A 24,940-nucleotide genomic window follows, 5' to 3' on the forward strand; every position below is an offset into this window, starting at 1 on the left:
GCTGAGATTATTTCAGGGGAACTCCATCCATTTTCAGTGAATTAGTTCAGTGAAAGTGACATTCTGTCTCCTTTTTCTATGATCAGTTTTTAAATTTTAATTCATTTTCCAATTAGTTCTTTTTTTTTAAAAAAACGAGGAACTATTATTGACCCAGAGTTTGCTAGAAAGTGAAATGTGTTGAATCCCTCGCAGCCAATGCACAGTTTGATTTAATTATTCATTTTTTGGTGCAAGATGGTGACGCGTGTGTTATAGAACAAAGGGAATGTGAAAATGAAAGGCAGAGATTGGGGTGGGGGTGGGGTGGGGGTTGGTGGAGAGGGGGAGCTGACGCTAAAAATCAGCTGGTAAAGGTAAACCTCCAGCTTGTCAGTGCCACTCCTCTCAAACCGGCCTGGATGACTCTTCCATTAACACAAACTGCTTTTCCAACAGCATCCAGCCCTCATTCCTTGTAAGTACAGCCATCCTATTAATAGCATGCCAATGTTATTTACAGTATTGTGTAGCTGTGTGTCTGGTGTCATCGTGCTCACACCGCCACCGAAAAGGCAACGCTTGAAACTTTTATTTTCACTTACTTAATCTTGTACCAGAAATTAAAATATTAAGATTCTCAGCTTGTTTTGTGTGGGCAGGTAACATTTAAAATCCAAGGGAAATATTATTTTGCGCGCCGTTTTGTTTTAATTCTTTTGTGTTTCCTTTTTTGAGCTTGCGGTCAATTGCTTACAAAAATAATTGTGCCTGAACTGTTTGTACATAATGTAAGCATTCTGCATTTTGCTGAGTAACATTTGCTCTCCCTCACTTATATTCATTGGGTTTGCTGTCATGTAAAAATGCAAACAATGGTTTCTAACTGTTAACCTGAACGCTCGCTTTAAATCTGAGCGCCCGACTCACCATATCAGACACCGAGTATATTTAATGAACACTTTGAGGTAAGTTCCTTTAACTTAAACATATATTGCTTTTAATGGTAAGAATTTATTTAAGGCTGTTTTCAGTTCCTTTAGGCTCAGCAACAACACTCTGGGTAACTTTCACCCATACCTTTTCGCTTTTGTCAAATTCCTTCACAAGGTTCCATTTCCCGTAGTTTTACTAATCCCACTTGAATCAGACAGGCCATGGAATCTTTCTTAATGTGAATTGTTATAAAAAGTACCTTTAGTAAATGTGATGGGGGGAGGAGGGGGCGGTCAAATGCTAATGTGGTAGTTGTGTTTGGGCGAGGGTGGGCGACCGGTATCGATTTCATCCAGTTTATCGGTAAGACTAGCGCAACACTGACATGGTCAATAAAGATTGGTCATATTTCATAAGCTTAGCTGCGATTTAAAGACAAGCGCGTAATAAGAGATTCAAAGGACTGAGGAATAATTTTGTCTTCGGTCTTTGTGATAGACTAATATGTTCGAAATTGGATTTAACTTTGTTTTGGATGTACGAAAGAGCTCGCCAGATGTTTGTCTCAGAACAGATTTTGGACTGATTTATTCTCGGTCTATGTGTTACGAAATTAAGCTTCCCAACTCACGCCGTGTCATTTTGTTAAAGTTGGAGGCGTCTATTCTCTTGCGCGCATCACACTAGCCGCATGGATAGAAACACAACCATTCGTGTACACTCTTCAAGCAAACACACGCACGCTCGCGTACCTGGAAGCACCTACTGCAAACCGTGTGCCAGTGCCAATAGCTGTCACCTGGGTGAGCGAAATTGTCACGAGCTGTCAGGTTCAAAGTAAAAGTTTCTTTAATACGTCCAGACTCCCCAAACTGCCTTTTTTTGCAGAGCTGAACAACGGATCGGCTCGAAGCTGCTCCGGATTGGCCGTTGCGCAGGGCTCCCTGTGTGCAATTGAGAAATAAATCGGGGCTTTTGATAATGTTGTGGATGGAAATCTATTAGTTTTGACTCTGTCAGTATTCCCAAACTCATCAACGTGGGCGGGGGAGGTGTTCTTGTCCATTTTGTTGCGCTCTTGGGTTTTATGCTGTTTTCATCAATACTTAAATCCAGTATGAAGGTATTTAAGGCATGCCTCACCCTATAGCGTTAGGAGACGCAGGAAGTCAACCATCATTGCGGACTTGGGCAGATTTGTATCCATTTCCGCAGGTTGCGGTAGGCGGTTACACTTAAACAAAACAAAAGTTGTGACATTCAGGTCGGCTCCGTGAAGGAGAAAGGGCAAGATTAGAGCCCTCCAACACCCGGCTACCTGCTTCCCATCCCCAGAAAATGCCTATATTTTTGTTCTCGCCTACTGTGCCTCCAATCTGGAACATCATATCATCCTGACACGAGGTCAAAGACGCGTTATTGGCCCAAATGTCTTAAATTCACTGACAAGCTGCACTTTTAACAAAGGTCGATTGTACTTGGTCAGCCCTGAGTTTTTATTTCCGTTCTTTGTATTAGAGCAGACTCCGCTGACTTACAGCGATCAGCGATTTTGCATAACTCCTTGCATGCCTTAAGTATTCACCGAAGCGGACAATCCCTCCCCGTGTAACCAGGTGGTTCCAGACTCGTTATGTTGGAGTGTTATTCTCCTTACGCAGTTCCATTTAGCATCGAATCGCAAAATGACCAACGGGAACTTGACTTAATTTTCAAATACTTGAGACGCTCTCAGTTGTAATATTTACGTCTAGTTGTTTTCACATTTTTGGTATGTTTACTCCCTTTGAACATACCATTAGCTTTAAAAAAAAACCATCTTAATAGGAGCGGATTTGGGGAAGAAGCTGCCATTTGATAAGGAAGCGATAGGTGACAGTTCCTACGGACAGAACAACCAGGTCAGAGTTGATACGATGGACGAGTTTGCACTGAAGTTGTGTCAATATATTAAAGCACAGCCCTGAAGGCTCGCGTGTGCACAGTCTTGTCTCGAACTGCGGGCAATCTCTAGTCACATTGCATTACCATGCTTAATGCACACAATAAATATTAATATGAAAATAATATTAGTCAAGGAAAAATCACTTACTTGATGTTAAACATGTCAATGCAATTCCCAGAATAGGTAGAAATGTTGCTTGTAAGTTAAGTTTTTAAGTTAGAGACACACAGAACTTTGTAATAAATTGCACCCCTCCACTCCGTGCAGTGCTAAAGTTTGTGTGCGTGAATCTGGAATGTGACAGCATTTACCCTTATATGTCGGGTTAAGATTACGATCAAGGTTCTGCTGTTAAACAGCTATCCTTGAAATATACAATCTGCTAAACGATTGGCACCGTGTTGCAGTTTATTAAATGAGGCATTTATACATATTTGTGTTATATTCAACATTGCAGGCATGAAATTAATCTGGAATCTGAATTTCTTTCTGTATGCAGGCAATGCAGATTACTGACCGGAGTGGTAGTTTTCGTGATGGTACCTGTTACGCGTTTGCTAGCTTTCTTTCCATTTCATTTCGTCTAATAACAAGCTACCTCAGTGAACACTTACCGATAGCAATAGATAGCAAAGCTTTTGTAATTCGGTATCATTTTAACGGAGAGCTGGAAGTTTATCTGTATTGATAACAACTGCCAGGCAAGGGTGAGCAGGGGTCATTTTGTGGCTTTCAATACAGAGAATCTGCAATATCCAAAATCAAAGCGTTGCTACTTCAAATGTGATTTCATGGGGGGGGGGGGGGGGTTGCTGGATATACTTATAAGCTATGCACCCTTATGGCTGCTGCGTTGTAATATAATACAGATTGATTACATTACCAGCTAGGTGTCAGTTTCATTGATGTTGCCGTTGATTCCAGGTTCAGCGATATGTCACCTTATACATCATCTTCATACCGGCTGACATCAATAGGTTTAACTCCAGTTGCATAATCAGATTGGGCAGCGAAGTTTCAGATTTTAAAAAAATCCTTTTAAATGTGGTTCTCGCTGCTGGCCACAAGTTCACTGATAACCTCTGAAAATGCAAGCCCGAGAAAGAAAGAGTAGCTTAAACTGAAAAAAGGAGGGTGCCTGGTGCCTGTCTCCCCTCCCTTCCCTAAATATATTTAATATTACTTTAAGTGCACGAGATAATTGACTTATCTGAGACTGATTATCAAATCTCCGAAAAGTGGCGGACAAAGGGTTAATGTGTAACTCTATCAGATTTCCGAGTTGCACAGCATCGGTAAAAATGTTACACACCAGATGATCAGCGCGTATTTCTCAGTGTTAGCTTTCGCAGCCGTACTCTGCGATCCGAATAACAGCTCCGGCAAACGCCGTTCTCTCATAAATCCAATCAATTATTCTCAATAGTCTTATCACAGCCGCGGAGATCGACCCAGTCGCTCTCTCTCCAATGGTATCACTTTCCGTACAAACGATAGGTATCGAGATCAGTGCGTTTTTTTCCCGAAGGCCAGCGTGTTTATAATGTGGCGGTTTCTTTAATTAAAATAATAGCTTTTTAAACAAAAAAAAGTTCAGGAACATTAACGCTGGAATTGGCAGATTTTCTGAAATGCGTGGGAACGGTAGAGGCTGTGGTCTGTGCGGATCGGCGAGGGAGGGAGGGGAAGTTGGGTTTTCTTTCAGTTTTGATGCGTTACATTTGTTCGCGTTTGCGAAGTTCAGCAATCTCTGACCAGCATGTGGATGTAAATAGCTGGCAGTGTTGTATGTAGCATGAGTTGGCCCGGTGGCTGGCCGATCTCTTCCCCTCTTGCCTCAGTCCCTTACTCTCTCTCTCTCTCTCTCTCTCTCGCTCTGGTTTTGGGAGCAGTAGACATCAAGGCTGGTTGCGAGGGGGGAGCCATAAGATCAATGCCCTGGCCATTCACTTTCTGATGTTGCACGACGGGAAATGCTTTGAATACTTGCGACATGGCCGCTGGAATTGATCGCCAAGATTGACAGCACTAACCATCGCCTTCACTTGTTCCACAAGAGAATAGCAATATTATTTTTCGGCAGCCCATCGGCAACTTCTGCCAGCGATTCGGACACCCCCACCCCCATCACCCCCTATCCATGGCCCGGGGACGCTCCAGCTGACTTTAAGCTCTTCGTTTCAGCTCTTTTGTTTTTTAATACATAACGATTGTTTTAAAATTGTAAAACGATTAGACACATCTAACGACACGGGATAGCTCGGAGCTGCGTCTCGCCAGACTGGCTTCTAAGGTAACCGGGCAAAACCCTTCTGTTTTTGTTTTTGTGTGTGCGCGCGTTGCTTGTTGTGTCTAGAGTCCTTTGCTTGTGTGCATTTCTACGGATTTCTTCTTAAGGGTTGTGCTGTGGCTGGAGGCTGATTTTTTTTCTCTCTCTCTCCGTTGTTGTTGCGATCTGGTTAGGGTCAGTTTGTGCGGAAAGGACAGCGCGCCTAGAGGTTGCTCCGCTAACAAACCGCACCCCCCCCCCCAACTTCAGATAGTCATCTACAATCTAAAAATCCTCGCGAGTTATTGCAAATTGAAATCTTTATGCTCCCTGTACACACATGAAAAAGTCTCCCCCTCTGCTTAGCAACCCCTATTCTTCGCTTCCGCGATCCGCTCTTTACGCCAAACCGCACGCTTTGGAAGGCGATCATCCCATACGCTGGGAATCAGAGTTTTACCAAGCAATCCGGGGTGGGAAGGAATTCAGACCCCGGCGTTTCCGAATACAAGTGGGAAATTAAGATTTTCGGGAAAGCTATGATTTCGTTTTGATAATAATAGTGTCGCAGCACCTTCAATAAATAACGCGAAGTTTAGTTTATGTTGCTCTGGTCATCCGTGCAGTATCGAAACAATTAGCAACAGTTTCCTGATACAGACAGGCGGCAATTTCGACTCTGTCCACACAGCGGTACTAGATGTTAAGTACCGCCCGTGGAAAGCCTCTGATCACAGAATTATAAAGTTGCAATCTGGACGCTTAAGATGCTGCCTGATGTTTATATTAAACTATAGTTTTCACGCAAAGAATTTATAAGGCTGGCATTTCTGTGGTTTTATCCATTCCCGCCTTTGTCTGAGATAATCTCTTCTTTAGTAAGTTCTGCTGGGGTCATGCAAATTGACCTGAGAAGAATGCACAAGCACGTAAATTAAAATAAAACAGGCATCCGGAGACCGACCCATAAGGAGACAATACCCAACCTTTCCATATAGCAGACTTACTAGGCGCGATCACGCACTTCTGTCAACTACAGGGGCCAAACGTGAGTCGTAAAATTTATTTTGAAACACCACTGATAAAATTATTTTTGAACAGTTCTGAAATGTAGGACTTCACGATTTCCCCCGAACTGAATGCATATCGATTAGATAACAATGACCGTATTGTTTAGAAAGTTTTATGTAGTTTTATATTCATGCACCCAATTTCCTTATAAAATCAGAGTATTTACGTTTTATTTGGCGTCGATCTCATCTTTAAATTTGGTTTTAATTTTAATACGGTATGCATTAATGCATTTTCTTAACAAATACACACTTTAAATTAATTTGGGGTATTTCTTTCTGTGGCTCCATCGGTGACGTGCTGTTTGTAATCCGATTAAGGTATTTTTTCTATGAAATATTGCAATATCTGTTCTCCCCATTGCGTGAAAGAAGGAAAGCGTTAAATGATATCTCTAAATGGGACATTGCCTGTTTACCAGTTAGAAGTCCTGATGTTATCGATCTGATAGCTGCCTTTCCTGAATTCTCACTTTTATGGTTGGAAAAGAAGAACAAGAGAGAAATTTGAAAAGACAATTAATGTTGTGCCTGTTACTGTTTTACCTCGGTGACGGGAAGGGGGGGGGGGCGTTGTGGGGCGGAGAGAGTGAATGTGAAAGTTGTCTGGGGAGAAGAGATTAGCTCTTTCTGACATTCGGGCCAGGGGTGTTTCCCAAAATACTGAGTCAAAACTTTCACCAGAAATTTAAAAAAAAAGAATTCGCATGTTGAGCGCAGATAAGAAGCGTGTTTAACCACATCACATCTGTTTACTGAAAGTTTTTGGAAGTCATTTGCAATATTACATCTCTCCCATTTTATTTAGCATGACACACAAACCACTTTCTGAAATGATGCGAATATGCGCAAGAAATGTCATCTTCGACTGATTTTAAAATGTCTTTATGAAAACGGTCTGCGTGACTTAGCTATACCTTCCTGTGCGTTTAAAATACTGTACTGTTTTCTCTTTATGATTTGTATCTGCTATTCATAAATAGGCATAATGAAATGGTAAACCTAAAGGTAAACATCTCGATTAGACTCTAGTGATGAATTGTTAACTGTATTGAAACTCTTTATTAGAAATTTCACCTGATAGACATATGTAGAAAACACACTATTTCAGTTTTTCTACTGTGGTTACGACTAATCGAGAATTATTCCGAATAACTATATATAATGAGAGTCTCGCTGGAAGGTATTTGCATGTACTAAACAATCCTCTTATGTTAACAGCAGTCTTTAAAAATGACGTGTTCTGTTTGCTTTCATGTGATTTCTCTGCACAGCAAACGATTATCAAGATAGATTTTATTGACCGTTCCTATAAGTTATCGAGACGCACTTCATTTAATAACCATTCTTCGTTATACATAATGCAGCTAATGCTGTAAGACTGTTTGTAAAACAATACCCTGGCTAGTCCTAGTGTTAGGGAAAAGTTGATCTGCTAATGGCATTTTGTTTTGAACAGCTGTCTGACTTGTTGCTTGCTGTTAAAGTAACTTCCCTCATAAGGTATGGTGGCACTGAAGCTGAAAGGATGTCCAAATGGCACATTTATAATTAGATTGCAAATTCAGCAGATTGTGTCCATACTACAGAGCTAAACTGCAATGTCTGGGATCTCAACAGAGGCGTCTTAAAAAGCGACTCCACTGAGTCTTGGATTATTCTCTTTTCACATTCTTCAACCTCTACAGCCGTGAACAGCAGGGACACTTGATTAAGGCAGTATATATTTCACATAATAAACACCTACCGAGGAGCTACAAGGCTAAAGTTTGGAGTCAACAGCGGGGGTGTGATATTTAAATTGTTGACAGATATAGACTCTGCAACCGCGATATGCCATTAGTTTAGTTCATATTCAACATTCTACAGCTCAGGTATAATTACTTATAGTGAAAAGCAAATTAAGAAGCGTTCATATATTCATATTTTCAGAATTTTAAAAAAGATGTCACTATTCAATATTGATTTTATAGCAGTTTACAATTTGATATTTTGTACGACCTGTGGATCATACACTGGATATTCAAATACCTAATAAAAATTGAAGCCAAAGTTAGACAATAATAATAATAATAATGATAAAGAGATTCAGGAATATCCATTAAACTAAAATAAACAAAGAACAATTTTGGAGTAATTTTGCATTTCCTAATGTACCATTTATTGATTGCTGCTCACTACTGGCCTTTTCAATCAAGACAACTTTTTAAAGCAAAAATCCCATATCATTTCATCATAAGGATTTTTTCCCCAAATCAGTTATTTGAACTGTGATCATTTACAAATCAACCTAAGATTCAGTATCGTTTACACTTCAACTCTCAGCCAAACTACAGTTTTTTTGCATATTCACAGACTAAATGGAACGCATTTGGAATGATTTAAACTGCAGCGGCAATCATTATTGTTTGTCCAAGAAACGCGTCTAATTTATAGTACAAATTGAACTTAATGAGAATATGAATCAAAGGCAAAATTGCAAAGGGACCATCAGCAACTTGCATTTCAACATCATCGTCATATTTTCCATGAAATGAAATTCTGAATAATTTAAAGGTAGTGGGAACTAAATGGATAACATTCTTCTGAAGTTTAAAGTAAAAATCAAAATATAGAAACATTTAAACTAGTAAGACAGAAAATAAATTCCCTTTGCTTTTGATGCTCTTCGCAGTATCGATGTAATAATGTAGTTTGTGTACAGTATCACCCAATTTCGGTGGGGCCATGGATAATTAAGGTTGAAAATGTACATATACCCTAAACCCTGCGATTGGAGAAAAAATGTTGCTCCTTCTTAGAGAGCCTGTGCCGCTCCAGTTAATAATTTGATTAGTTATTATGATGGAAAATCAATACTTTTTGCTGACTGCCGTACGACGAAAGTTGCACCTGGTTAAAATAAATGCTCTCAAAATAATAATGCCATTTGTTGGAGAACCAATAGCTATGTAAATTGTACATTTTATTTTGCAGAGCTCTGGGAAAATGTTTGTTTAACGTGCAATTCAAATATAATTTTTGAGCTAAATACATTAGCTCCTTGATGCACGTTAGCATTTCTAGGGTTAATTGACGTTTTGCACCGCTCGAAAATAAACCGTGACGGATATAATCCAGGTTATTGTAGATTCATTTTATTTCTTTTTTTAAGGTCAAACTAGTAGGTTTGAAAGTTGCTTTTGCGGTGTTCACTTTGAAAATATTTTTGTAGTTTGAAATGTTGCAGTTGAGGTGTACAATCGGAGCCTATGATTCTTCCCACCGACCCCATCTACCATCCCACCGCCTCTTTCAGATGAGGAGCGCAGATGGCTTCCCCCCTTAAAATAACTCATAGACTCGAGATATCACCGTATCCGGCGTATTTAGACTTTGCAGGTGCTGCAGACCCAGTTTGTGCTCGCCTGAGAAGTGAACTAGCCCCGCCTATGTGCATCCTGAGCACCTTTTTGTGGCGCGTCCATTCAAACAATGCTTGTTCCTTATCCGTGTCGTTTGGACTGGACAGAAAATCTGTGCAGGCGCAAAAGGGGAAAGAATGGAGGAAGAGAAGCGAGTGAGAGGAGGGAAAGGAGAAAAAGGAGACAGAATGAAGAGGAAGATCGTGCTGGTAGCCAACGGCAAACGTTAGAGAGAGACACGAGAGCAAATGCTTAAAGAAGCTGAGTACCGCGAAGGGAATGATCGAGAAAACACTTCTTGACGCAAACAGTTCAGTTGTAGTTGACGAGCAACTGTGAAAAAATTAAAAGGAGGTTGCAAGAGACCGGGACAGGAGTGTGGGCTGTCAGACAGGGTTAAGGTCGGGACTGGCTGACAGAGTTTCAGATTTCCCGTCACAGCGGGCACAAGTCAAAGCAGCAGTGCGAGTAGGTCTGAAAGGACATTGTGGTGCCGGGGTTACTCAATTCAACCTAACGCAGTTCACCCCTGCAAGATATGAACATCCAACACAAATACGCGCAACCAAAGGTCCCATCATATAGACTTAAAATTGCTTGACATGATATTGGATTGAACACCCCCCCCCCCCCATCTCCATTAGAGAATAGACGTTGTTCGCTAACGGCTTTTTGTTTTTTGATTTGTTTAACAAGCTCTGTTGTGTAGTCCTCAGTTGTGTGTGATTTTGTTCGTGCAGCAGCTTGGAGTTGGTGAATCTTTGGCGATTTCTCCCTCTAGGCTTGGCAAGCACTCAAGATGTGATTTTCGCAAGACTCTTTCTTCTGCAAACCGTTCCAGCCACAGATCCGTTCATTCTGCAGGCTCCAGCGAGCGAAGCCCCAGCCGCAGCAGTAGTCAGTAGTAGCATGCACCACGAAACGTACTCTCCAACTGGCCGTGTGTTAGGGAGAAAGTCAAGGGAACTATCCATTTCTCTGGCTTCTCTGGAACAGGTCATAAAGTTTCGAAAAGTGCACATACTGTATTGTGAATTCAAACTAACCCAGTCCAAAGAGCAAACATTTTGGAGTTTTCAGCAATGTATTTTTGAAAAAGTGTGCCAACAGCTGGAGATATATAGGAACAATTCTTATTGAGAAAACACACGGAATAGTTCATAGTCTCTATGGGGCCCATATATTGTCTGCATATAGAAATAGATGAACTCTCTTTAAAATAGTGTTATTTCAGTATTAATAGTGTTATTTAATAAAATAGGATTTTTCTATTTTGCAAAAGTGGGAAATAGATACGAACTGAACGTTTTCTTAGTCTTTCTTGTCTCACGTGTTTGAAAGCAGTTGTGCTCCCTAACGCCTTGATCAAGCCCTGAAGACTTATTCCAAGGACGTAATGGAAAACAATCGTCAATTATATGGAATCTCAGTTGCTTCTATTTAATCGTTGGTCTTTTTTTCATTGAATAGCTGAAAAACAATTGAGACAACTATGACTTCATTAACATGTCGAAGTAATTATTTGCTGACAAATCATATTTCTTATTAAACATGCAATACTCAAGTTTGTAACAGGAGACTAATCATAAGCAAAACATTAGGTATACAAACGGAATAATGTTTAATTATTTAGACTCTAGGGAGAAAGTGCCCATTCCTGAAGTTGATTGTATATGTGTATGTATTCTTGACATGATGCAAATATGCTTCTATAATCCTCAGAGAGTTCAATTGTAATTAACAGATCCCAAAGCTGCACCTTGTGCACAGTCATACAGCTGCATTTTTAAAAACTGTAGTGTTTAAGTAGCACTTAACTCTTATGCTTTATTTAATCTGTAATCCAGTGGAATATATTGAGTTCATCAAGATGCAAGATATATTTTATCTGGCTATTGACTGTATTTGAGGTCTACAGCAGTAAACTATTGACTGCAGAATTGTAGAGTGATTAATTGACTTATAATACCCAAAGTCGAAATCTGAGAGTATTATTGCACAACAGAGGTCAATTCTGTGACCTGCCAACCAAAGATTCAGTTTATGGACTGAAAGTTGTGATCACTATTAACTGGACAGAATACTATTTTAAAATGGGAATCTGCTTGACCGATAAAGAGTCTGCTGTGACAATTCTATGTCTTATAGCCTCTGTTCTTTTGTACATGGAAGTCGTCTATTGCAGACAGTTGCTTGTTGATACTAATTCAAAATCAGTGATATAATTTTTTCTTTCCATAAAGGAATAAATCTTCCTCCAATTTGATTAGAGTTGTAATTCTAGATTCAGTAGAATAGATTTACTGTTATCACTAGGATTTTAGTTAAAACATAATTGTGGGTGTAAAGGCATTTTGCAGTGTTTCTGTTTGAATTGTAAAGTGCAATAATTATGAATATTGCCCTCATGGCTTACACTTGCTAAGGAAGAAATGGAGCTTTAGAAATCTAATGTGGAATTTGAATAGCTGTAAGCCTACTACTGAGAGCAGTTTCACGAGTTTGGTATATCACACAAAATGCATATTGCCACATACATTTCTTTTAGTTTAAGCCTAATTTTCTTTTCATTTTTTGCATATTGGCATCAAATAAATGCGTGACAACACGGGAAATATATACCAGATGTATTTCATGCCTGAAATCTTTCCTGTCATTAGAAATATAATTCTTGTTATGTCATCCTGGGATTGAAATTTATGTCTCTCAAATGACTAGACTTGATTATTCAAAAACAACAAAGTAGTGAGTATATCCAGAATATATGAAGCAAAGACTGGACCATGGCACTTTCTCACATCTTCTGGGTGTAGCCTAAGTCAGTTGAATGATTACAATTTTATCCAATATTTTCTGGCCTCAGGTGCCATTCCAGATGGAGTACGACTTACAGCTTTTGGACACTTTCTATTACCAACTCAGATCTATGATTGATGGTTGGTAGTTTGATCATGAAGAGAAACACAATAGAGCTTGATTTTTATAGAGTTCCTAGATGTGCACTCTCCAGCAGGGGTCATAGGATAGGACTCAGAAGTGAAGGCAAAAGTTTTTCCTGAGCATCTTTTGCTCATGACATTGTCCCAGTTGAGATCACATTACTCCAGGCAGACCAGGATTTAACTTGGAGCATACCTTGCCCAACTCCATATGAGACTGTATAGTACATTTACCTGGGGACATTAGGAAGCTAAAAATTCCTTATGAACCTGTGGTAATATTGTAACAATCATTAAACATATAATGTGAATATTACAATGGGGTGACCAACAGCTAAAAATCTTTCAGATTAATAAAGAACACTTTTGAAAGATGTAATGCATCAGGAAATGAAGAACATAGTTGCTTGGGATTAATTTGAAGGCAATAGTCACCCTTTTGTTCTGTACACAGATTATTGGATAACATCGAATTTTAATCAGCCAACACACTTGAAATAGTGCCCCATATTAATATAAATCATTGACTCAACATGTATTGATGGATTAAAAACAATTCCACTCTATTTTAAACAAACTGAGTTGACCTGGTAGGTCATAGCCTTGTAGAAAGTTGATGTAACATGGTTGACAGGACTTGGTTAAGGCCTTGCCCCTGTCATTCACATTAGGATGTAATAAGAGCTCAGTTAATGAAGTATTTACATTATTTTAGCATTTGAGGCAAGCCCATTACAGTGAGACCCTTCCATATATTGCAGCATCTTGTGCATCTGTTGAAATGTTTGCTACATTTTCATTAAAGTGCAATGAATCATAAAAGTAAAGATTAGCATTATTATCACATTTACATTGAAACATACAGTGAAATACATCACATTGCGTCAGTGATCACCACAGTCCGATGATTGTGCCGAGGAACACCACAAGTTTTGCCACACCTCCGGTGCCAACATTGCATGCCCTCAACTCACTAAAGCAAATTTTAACTGTATGTCTTTGTATTATGAGAGGAAACTGGAGCACATGGAGGAATCCCACACATTCACATGGAGAACATAAAAAATTCTTTGCAGACAGTGATGGGAATCAAACCCTGTTCAGTGATGCTTGGCACAGTAAAGGGATTGTGCTAACCACTATTGCAAAAGAAAAAAATATCTTGATCAGTTTTAAGAATGCAATTTAACAATTCTATCATTGTAAATCATAGGTTTGAGCTTCCTTGCGTACAGGGGATCCCTTGCCTTCTAGTGAACCACAAAGCACTTCTGCAACATTTAGGCTGTTAGAAAAGATGAAATATGAAGGCAATGCAGTCAATGATATAAAAGAGGGTAACAAAAGATTTTTTTTCAGATACATGAAGAGCAAGAGAAAGGAGAGAGTTGATATTGGACTGCTGGAAAGGTAATAATAGAGGACAAAGAAATGGCGGATGAACTTAATGAGTATCCTGCATCAGTCTTCATTGTGGAAGACACTAGTAGTATGTCAGAAATTTGAGAGTGTCAGGGAGAAGAGGTGAATGTAGTTATTATTACTAAGGAGAAGGTGCCTGGGAACCTGAAAGGTCTGATGATAGATAGTCATCTGAACCAGATGGATTACATCTCAAGGTTCTGATAGAAGTAGTTGAAGAAATTATGGAAGCATTGATAATGATCTTTCAAAAATCACTAGCTTCTGAAGTGGTTCCAGAGGATTGGAAGATTGCAAATGTCAGTTAACTCCTTAAGAAGGGAGGAAGATAGAAGAAAGGAGACTGTAGGGCAGTAAGCCTGATCTTAGTGATTGGGAAGAAGCTGGATTTGATTGTTAAGGATGAGGTTTTGGGATACTTGGAGGCACGTGATAAAATAGGCCAAAGTTAACATGTTTCCTTCATGCAAAATCTTGCCTGACAAATCTATTGGAGTTCTTTGAGGAAATAACAAGCAGGATGGACAAAGGAGAGTCAGTGGATGCTGATAACTTGGATTTTCAGAAGCCTTTGACCAGGTGCCACACATGAGGATGCCTGACAAGAGCCCATGGTATTATAAGAAATATACTAACATGTGTACTGGGCCTTTTTGGTTGGATTGTTGTGTAGGATTCCCTACAGGTTGAGTTGATGGTAAGGAAGGGAGCTGCAATGTTAGCGTTCATTTGGAGATGGATAGAGTATTAGAGCAAGGATGCAATGCTGAGGCTTTATAAGGTATTGGTCAGTCTGCACATGGCGTATTGTGAGCAGTTTTAGGCTTCTTATCTAAGAAAGGATGTGATGGCATTGGAAAGGGTCCAGAGGAGGTTCATGAGAATTATTCCAGGAATGAAAGGGTTATCGTATGAGGAGCGTTTGAATGTGCTGGGTGTGTGCTTGCTGGAGTTTAGAATACATGGGGAACACATTAAAACCTCTTGAATCTTGATAAGCCTAGATAGAGTGGATGTAAAGAGGATGTATAGTGGGTGAATCTAGGACTATAATAGAAGATCCATTTAGAACAGAGATGAGGAGGAATTTCTTTAGCTGAAGGTGGTGAATCTGTGGAAGTTGACAGCTGTGGAGCTCTTGATTAGTCAGGGTGGCAAAGTTTACGGGGAGAAGGTAGGAGAAGTTGGTTGAGAGTGAAAATAAATAGCCATGATGGATTGGCAAACAGACTCAATGTACTGATTGGTCTAATTTTGCTCCTATGTCTTATGCTTATGCAATCAGTAGCATAGATCACAGATATTTTCCCTATTAAAAAGACCAGGTAATTCTTTATAAGTGAAAGACCATACTGACTGTTAAAATGTTCATGCAGAGAAGGCCCAGGCTTCATTTGTGCAAAAAATCACTTGTATACAGTTAGCAAAATTAATCGGTTTCATGCCTTCTCTTCACCTAAAGCTTAACACCTCCAATAAACTGTTCAGTTATTTTCATGAGAAGCTGTAACATTCTGAAATATAGCCCTAAACCTTAAATTTGTGCGGTCTAATGTTAGTGTGTAAATGCTGCACAAATCTGTATGAAATTCTTCAGTGCTCTATTTTAGTGGTGTCAATAAATCATTCTGTATGTTTAATCAGCACTAATATACTGTACATTAAGATCTCACCATATAATTTGAACAGTATAATGTTATTCACTTTGAGCTAAGGACTTGTTGATAATTTAAATCTATTATTTATAATGCTTTCAGGTTTTGTGCAATGCAGTTTTTACTTTAAATATATTGATACTTAGAACATTTTCTTAAGATTTAATCAAAGCCCTAGAGATGGCATTTTCAGTCATCTGTACATCATTGCATTGAATAGTGGTATGATCTGTGCACAAATCATATCTGGATCATTACTACTAAACACCCATATATAAAGAAACCAATATATGGATATCTTGAGCTCTGGAGATGACAGTGGGTGGGTGGATGAGAGATAGAGTCATAGAGTCACAAAACATGCCCTTTGGCCCATTTAGTCCATTCCCTGCCATTAATCTGCCTAGTCCCATTGATCTGCACCCAGACCATAGCCCTCCATACCCCTCCCAACTATGTACCTACCCAAATTTCTCTTAAATGTTGAAATCAGTCCCACATCCACTACTTGCATTGGTAACTTGTTACACACTCTCACCATCCTCTGAATGAAGAAGTTTTCCCTCATGTTCCCCGTAAGCATTCCACCTTTCAACCTTAACCCATGACCTTTAGTTGTAGTCTCACCTAACCTCAGTGGAAAAAGCCTGCTTGCATTTACCCTATCTATAGCCCTCATAATTTTGGATATCTCTATCAGGTCTTCCCTCAGTCTTCTACATTTTAGGAAATAAATTCCTAACCTATTTACCTTTTCCTATAACTCATGTCCTGAAGTCCCGGCAAAATCCTTATAAATCTTCTCTGTACTCTTTCAAACGTATTTACATCTTTCCTATTGGTAGGTGACCAAAACTGCACATAATACTTCAAATTAAGCCTCACCAATGTCTTATACAACTTTAACCTAACACCCTATCTCCTGTAATCAGTACATTGATTAATGAAGGCCAATGTGCTAAAAGCTTGCTTTACAACCTCAATTACCTGTGACATCATTTTCAATGAATTATGGATGTCTGTCCCAGATCCCTCAGTTGTACCTCACTCCTTGGTGCCCTACCCTTCACTATTGAAGACCTATCCTGGTTGGTCCTACCAAAGTGCAACACCTTACGCTTGTCTGGATTAAATTCCATCTGCTATTTTTCAGCTCAGTTTCCAGCTGGTCCAGATCCTGAAGTAAGCTTATATAGTCTTCCTCACTCTCCACTAGACCCCCAGTCTTGATGTCATCAACAAATTTACTGGTCCAATTTACCACATTATCATCCAGACCTTTGATATAGATGACACACAACAATGGACAAAGCACCAGTCCCTGCGGGACAGCACAACTGACAGGTCTCCACTCAAAGAAGCAACCATCTCCCTGGCTTCTCCCAAAAAGACAATGTCTATTCAAATTTATTATCTCAACTTGAATGCCAAGCAACTGAACCTTCTTGACCAACCTCTCATATGTGATCTTGTCAAATGCCTTGCTAATGGCCATGTAGACCACATCCACTGCCTTATTTTCATCAACTTTCTTGGTAACTTCCTTGAAGAACTCTATAATGTTGGTTAGAAATGACTTTCACACACAAAGCCATGTTGACTATCCCTATTCAGTTGGTGTCCATCCAACTACTTATTTTTCTGGTCCCTTAGAATACCTTGCAATAACGTTCCAACGAACTGTTATTAGGCTCATTGGCCTATAATTTCCTGGCTTATTCTTAGAGCCTTTCTTAAACAACGGAACAATATTAGCTATCCTTCAGTCCTCCAGCACCTCACCCGTGGCTAAGGATGACTTAAATATTTCTGCTAGGACCCTTGCAATGTCTGCACTAGTCTCCCACAGGATCTGAGGAACACCTTGTCAGGTCCTGGCAATTTATCCACCCTAATTCACCTCAAGATATCAAACACCTCCTGCATTGTAATCTGTATAGGGTCCATAACCTCAATGCTACTTTGCCTCACTTCTATAGACTCTGTATCCAACTCCTGAGTAAATACAGATGCAAAAAAATCCATTTAAGATCTCACTCATCTCTTTTGTCTCCATGCATAGTTACCACTCCAATCTTCCCGAGGACCATTTTTGTCCCTTGCAATCCTCTTGCTTTTAATGTATCTGCAGAAGCCCTTAGGATTCTCCTTCACTTTGTCTGCTAGAGTAACTTTTTAACTCTCCTGATTTCTTTCTTAAGTGCTCTCATTTCTTACATTCCACAAGTACCTCATTTTTTCCTACCTGCCTATACCTGCTATGAACCTACTTTTTTTTTCTTAACCAGGGCCTCAGTATCTCTCTAAAAACAAGGTTCCCTAAAACTGTTATCCTTGCCTTTTATTCTGACAGGAACATACAAACACTGTACTCTCAAAATTTCACCTTCCCGTTTACCAAATACACCTTTGTCAGAAAACAATCTGACCCAATCCACACTTGCCAGATCCATTCTAACACCATCGAAGTTGGCCTTTCTTCAATTTAAAATCTCAACTCAAGGACCAGACCAGTCCTTTTCCATAAGTGCTATTACCTTGTAAGTATTGGCATTATGATTCCTGATTGAAAGTGCCTCCCTCGTTCCCTAATAGAGATTTAGTATCACACTTTCTATGCTGGGACTTATATGTACTGATTAAGGAAACTTTCCTGAACACATTTGACAAATTCTATCCCATTCAGACCTTTAACTGTATGGGAGACCCAGTCAAAATGTGGAATGTTAAAATCACCTACCATCACTACCTTATGATTCGTGTTACAGTCTGCGATCTCTACAAATTTGCTCCCCTAAATCCTGCTGACTGTTTAGTGGTCTATTCTGTAATCCCAGTAATGTGGTTATACCTTTCTTAATCCTCATTCCTACTCATAAAGCTTTACTTGACGAGCTCTCCAGTCTGTCCTGTCTAAGCATTGCTGTGATATTTTCCTTGACTAGATGCGACCCCACCCCCCTTTAATCCCTCCCATTCTATCATGTCTGAAACAACGGAACCCTGGAACACTGAGCTTCCAGTCCTGCCCCTCCTGCAAACAAGTCTCACTAATGGCTACAATATCATAATTCCTCATGCTGATCCAATCCCTCAGCTCATCTGTCTTTTCTACAATACTTCTTGCATTGAAATATATGCAGCTCAGAACGTTAGTCCCACCATGCTCAACCTTTTGATTCCTATCTTTATATGTAAGCTTAATAACATTTTTCTCAACTATTTGTTCTGGCACTCTGGTTCCCATCCCCAGCAACTCTAGATGTGTGACTAATTCCAGTATTAAAGTTACATTATATTTTTGGAGTCAGGTGAGATCTCATTCTGCATTATAGCATTGAGACCCTCTCAAGGTGATCACCAGAAAACATTTATGCTTGATATCAAATGGAACAGAAGAGTAGTGCAGTGATGTGGCAGGTTTAAAAAGCACTCAGGCAGGTCTGAAAAAAATTACTACTAAATAGTTTTAACATGTATTTTAGGACCTCCATCCAACAAAATATTTAAAATCTAGCAGAACTCTGCATCTATGCATGTATAATGTTATCAATTTGGATAGTATAAAGTGACATTAATCTAATGGTGGCTGATTCCTGCCAGCTTTCCCATCTTTTGTTATTCAGTAGCAAGCCCTTTAGCCCCCTCCACATTACTGATCAGAAAAATTGAATTGGCCCATTTTGTCACTCTACATCTTTCTGTGTTGATGTGAATCTCACTGGACCACGAGAATATATTTTGAAATTAATGAAGGTGGATTGAGAGTTGCGCTCTTGTATCTAAGTTTGAAGCTTTTGGGCTGAAGTCTTACTTCAAGCAATTATGCACAAATTAAGATTTACCACTGTCTTAAAATTGACAATAATCTTGTATTAGATGTGCAGAAACTTTAGATTAGGAAGGCCAAAGACTTTGTCTTGGTTCCTCTTCACCTTCTGATCTCAGCATTGGACACCCTCCCACCCCCAGCAGCTGTCCAAAATAGAACTGTTGTTCGCAACATTTATTTGACCTTAGTTGAACATAGTATCACCAAGTTTGACAATAATACTTCCATTACATCTGCCTGTCTTCTCCACAGCTCATCTGCTGATGAAACTTTAATCTCTCTATAGATGGCTGCTATATTACACCCTCTTTCTACCCTTTGTGTGCTTTATGTCTCCAAAGCCCTGTCGTACATGTCCCACTCTTCACCACACCTTGTACATCCAGGACCTCAGTGCTGAGTGACTGAGTTCAATTCTGGTGAAACTGCAATGCAAGTTCATAATTATCATTCTTGCTCTTAAATCCATGTCTTGCTCCTCTATATATCTGTAATCTCTTCCTGAACAGCAGAATAGGACTAATGGGTTTGCTTATGCTTGTGCCAATCCAAGAGATTCTGAAATGCCTCTAATGTATCTGCCTCTACCACTAACCCTGGCAGGGCGTACCATGCACCCAGCATTGATATGATAGGAGGAATGGCCTCCTTTTGTGCTTTAACAATTCATAAATGTATTATTTTAGATAACTATGCTTCTTTAATTCTGACCTCTTGAATATATCCAAGACAAATTGAATTGCATGTACATTGACAATTGTGTCTACACTTGCAAATGTTCTAAGCTTTAATTCTCTTCTATTACCTTTTTAGCTTTCTTCCCTCAAGACTTCACATAAAATATTTTCCTTTGTCCTGATGATCATTTGCACGAGCAACTTATGTGACCACAGCCAAATTTCATACAATAGGGTATAATACAAAACAGTACACGCTCCCTTGGCCCACAATTTTGTACCTACTTGAAGATCAATCTAACCCTTCCCTCCTACAAATCCTTCACTTTTTCTATCATCCATGTGCCAATTCAAGAGTTTCTGAACTGTCTCTAATGTATCTACCTCTACCACCAACCCTGGCAGAGTGTTCCATGAACCCACCACTCTCTGTGTAAGAAATGTAACTTTGATATCCACCCTCATTTTCCTCCAATCACCTTAAAATTGGAGGTATTAGCCCCTGGTATTAGAAATCATGCCCCTGGGATAAAGTCTCTGGCTATCAACTGAATCTTGCCTCATATCATCTTATATACCTCTGCCAAATCACTTCTCATCCTCTTTCGTTCCAAAGACAGGAGCCCTAGCCCGCTCAACTTATCTTCATAAGACATGCTCTCTAATCCAGGCAGCATCCTGGTAAATCTCCTCTCTAAGACTTCCATATCCTTCTGATAATGAAGTTATCAGAATTGAACACAATATTCCAAGTGTGGTCTTACCAGGGTTTTATAGAGCTGCACCATTATCTCCGGGCTCTGGAACTCAATCCTCCAGCTAATGAAGGACAATACAATGCTCACATCTCTACATTATAGGTACTATATAAATACACATTGACGTTGCCCATACCACAAACAGTGCTTTCACTGCTGCAGTTGGTCGCTTTCAGATGAGATCATAAACTAAGTGCACTCTCAGGTAGATGTAAAAGTTGTCACTTTGTGATGGGCTGAGCTTGTGAAAGATGAATCATAAATCACGATTGTGAATCTTTTTCTCTTCAGCCCTAAACATTTCTCCCACTGGCTCCTCTCTAATAATAAAACGTGTTATGTTTTAGAATGCAGATATGTGCAGCTGTATTCACACATCAGCACACAAGCAGATAGCTATTTTAATGTTTTTTGATTCAAGAAAAATGTGAAATTGCCATTATAATTTATGCTTGTTGATCCCTCATTCTTCAATGCAAATAATGGTTTCAAACCGAAACGTATATACAAAAGCAACCAGAAACTAGTATATTCAAGTTTGTAACAATATGCATTATTTTATTTGTGTGATGCTGTGACAATTTGACATTGAACTTTATTGGAGGAGAGCATTGTGTAATCATTTGGAACATGTTTACAGTGTGTCCCTGGGACAATTTGCCACTGGCAATATCCAGGTTGTGTATTTCCCGTTAGTCAATATAAAGCACCTAAACTACACAGCTCTGTGGAGCCTATGAACCAAATACCAGTACTTTACCAGAACCGCTGTTAGAGACAGTGTAAAATCCAATGTAATCCTTCTTGGATTTCCAAATACAAAGCACAGTCAGAGTCCAAACTGGGAATACATTGCTCATTGGTCTTATGTCCCTTGTTTGAGTACAACTTCCATGTCAACTTTAACCACACCATAAAAAGCAGTATTACTAAGCTGTCCTAGAGTGCAACCACAAGTGTAAACAGCAGGCGAAGGCTAACAGACATTGTTCTAAGTACCATTGCTGAATCTGTCAGTGATTTATTTCAAAACTGCAATTTTCTAAAGCTCACAGTGTTCTGCAGAGGCAGACCTTGCCTCTTTGGCATTGGTGGGGCTAATTTATCAATACACAATTCAGCAGTAAAATGAGGTTTAAATGCTTCTCTTTTTCTTAGTAAAGGCCCAGCTTTCAGTCCAGATTTCAACCTTGTGGAAACACTATTTGTGGTTTTATTATTTTCACTCTTTCTCCTTTTACTTGTTGTAAGTTGTAATTTTAGGACACTGGAGGTATTTGGTGATAGTTATTACAGCTGAGATCTGATATACACACAGGCAATTTATTAAAGTTTTGTGAACTGCATTTTAATGTTAAAAGAGCAGTGATTTGGTGCCCTGGTATTCGGTGCTTACATCAGGTATGTGTTTATCTGCAGTCGACTGTGCTCTGTATCAGTTTGCATAGCTTAAAAAAAATAATGTTTAGGTCTGGTATGTTAAAAATTGTGCAGACCAGCACTTCACACCTTAAAAAGGCAAAGCTTCTCTGCAGTATTTTATTCTGTCCTTGTCTTTTGAAAGCAGTAGAATTCAGCATTTGGAAGCACTGGAATGCTATTTGTTCTATTAAATTTAACATAAGAGCTAGCTGTAATGCTAAAATAATAAAAACAGACCTATTTTCATCATAAATCCTATCTCAAAATATAATTATGCCTGTTGGAGTTTTAGCTACATGACTAAATGATGTACTGTATCTAATCTACATATCTTTTTACATCTGGAAGCTAATAAATTCCTTTAGCAATAAGATTTTTTTAATGGTGTAAAATGCACTTTCCATCTTCATGGCCATCCACCCAGCAGTTTCAAATAATTATATTTGCAGATAGTTTATTACGATAACAGGGACGACTTTACTAAGAACTCTGATTTAATAGTCTTGCATTCTAGAAGCTTGAAAATGCTTTGTACTTTTGAACCTTTCGTCCCACAGATTTTGCTTATTCCTTCCACATTCCTCTAAGATATAACAAAATGTAAACATTTTAATTCTGTTTAATTAAATATTCTATGTTTTTGAAAAGAAAGTTTCACAACCAGTTTTAGTAAAGAATGAAGATTGTTTTTAAGTTAGCACTTTCATTTGCAGTTTTTTTTCGACGATTCTTACATTTTTTGGAATGCTGCTGCATTTTAAATGCCATATGTGTATCCTTCCAGAGTAAAATAGTTTTACGAAAAATAAGTTCACGGGGTTAGTCCTTGTGTAAACTCATGTGAAGAGGCAATTGTCTCCAAACACTATAACGAGGTTAATGGTGGAAATATATTTTAGCAGTTAACATTTCAGAACATCAAATCAGGCAGAGGGAGACACTAGGGATGATATTATACAGATACAGTATTGGGAGATTATGTGTATCTCATTAGTTTAAAGCTGAGAAGGATAATGTGGCTCAGAATCCTGATTTATTTGACCGCGATACTTCGAAAAGAAAATTAGGTTTTTTTCATGTGCACATTTGAGTGATAGTAATCGAACTGTTACTTGGGCTTTTCAATATTACTGGGAGGAAAATTTCAGTTCTTGATGCCAGTATGGCTAGAGCTTCTAATAGCTTCTGCTAAAACTACACTTTTAATGCTACAAAATATTTGTCTGTATCTTCTTTTAAGAAATAACTTAAAAAGTTATATATTTTTAGTTTAATATTGGAAGCATTTATGTGTCATAATAATTTGCATTTATTATCATTGCACCATATTTAACCTCGTACATTATGATCTTCATAATAACCTAACACTAATTTTTGAATGAAATTCATCAGATGATATATGAAGAACCAACACTATTTTACTGAGGCTTTGCAGAATCTGGTTTAAATTCAGTCTGTTTAGATTGGAGCCAAAACTGGGCTAAATTTTCACCTTTAATTTACAGCAGTGCTATTTCAATTGCAAAACAAAAAAAAACTGGCTTAGACCTTACTAGGGAGGAAAATTCTATTTTTGACTTTAGTGCTGACCGCCGTTGTCCAGCTAATCTGTACAGATGAAAGGCTTTTGATATATTTCACTTTATATTTAGAGATGTTAATTAATAGACTATGTCCCATACTTACTTCTTTCTATCAGAATTGATTAAATTCACCCAGACTGATAAATTTCTGATTTTAAGTACCTTGCATGAGCAGCCATCTCCTTCTGATACTTGGCTGAAGAAATGGAATGATGAGGATTAAAAATAAATCAGGTAACTCAAAGTGAAGCAATGCCTCTCCAGCTTGACATTCCCCCACCCACACATACCTGTAACGCTAACTTCCTAGTGTCTGGACAGGAAGGGTTGAAATTGCCACCGCCACAGCTGCTGGTGCAGAATCTGCACTTGTGTCAGCAATCAGGTCAAACTGCGTTGGCATAAACAGTATTAGCATTGTTGTGCCAAGCCAAATATTTTGCCCACTGGGTCTACAAGTGAAATGAAAAGTTTATATCGAAAGTATCAAAATTCTGCTTCCCAGCCAAATTTTGACTGATGGTTTATGACTAGCAGATAATTAAGAGTGCATATTCTTAGTTAACTCCTCTAAGACTAGTGCAGCTGATTTCCCAGGGACCTAAAAAAAAATCAAAGGCATTACATTTTACAGCAAATAAATGGAAATCAACTTCCATCCATTTTATCTTTTCTTCCCTTTTGTGTGGATGGCAGTAATTCACATTTAGATACATGATCAAACAGAAACAGATTTCTAATTACTTCTCATGTGTATAATACTGGACAGTAGATCCTATTGCAACCTTTATTAGGTGTGGAAAACAGATGCTTATTGATTGAACCTTTATTATACATTCTGCATAGTTTGATTTTCAATGGAAAACAATTTTGTTTTCACAGTTTTGTGAAGAATTTATTCCAGGTAGACAATCTACAACTATCCATTTCTCTCCTAACCTGCTTCCTTTCCCAACCGTAACCAAGTTAAAATGAGCAACACACACAAAATGCTTCAGGAACTCAGCAGGCCAGGCAGCATCTATGGAGGAAATGAACAGTTTCATTGG

At 38.9% G+C, this 24,940-nt stretch overlaps 1 protein-coding gene across 14 annotated transcripts in view; it reads left to right on the forward strand.

Moving 5' to 3' along the window:
• Nucleotides 1–349: 349 nt before the first annotated feature.
• Nucleotides 350–24,940, forward strand: part of sox6 (SRY-box transcription factor 6) — a 598,739-nt gene continuing 574,148 nt past the window's right edge. For 4 of the 14 annotated variants that reach the window (XM_073049436.1, XM_073049444.1, XM_073049440.1 and 1 more), the window contains exon 1: nucleotides 4,643–5,153. Coding sequence is in view for 4 of the 14 variants with exons in the window: in XM_073049425.1 (XP_072905526.1) it covers nucleotides 402–457 (56 nt within the window). In the remaining 10 variants the exon portion in view is untranslated. Of the gene's footprint in view, nucleotides 458–488; nucleotides 948–4,642; nucleotides 5,154–6,085; nucleotides 6,178–10,384; nucleotides 11,118–13,908; nucleotides 13,953–24,940 lie in introns of those variants that run through there. The other 10 variants (XM_073049434.1, XM_073049425.1, XM_073049424.1 and 7 more) reach the window with 10 other exon arrangements.

The sequence above is a fragment of the Hemitrygon akajei genome, chromosome 6 (assembly GCF_048418815.1).
Source record: "Hemitrygon akajei chromosome 6, sHemAka1.3, whole genome shotgun sequence".
Classification (NCBI taxonomy): domain Eukaryota; kingdom Metazoa; phylum Chordata; class Chondrichthyes; order Myliobatiformes; family Dasyatidae; genus Hemitrygon; species Hemitrygon akajei.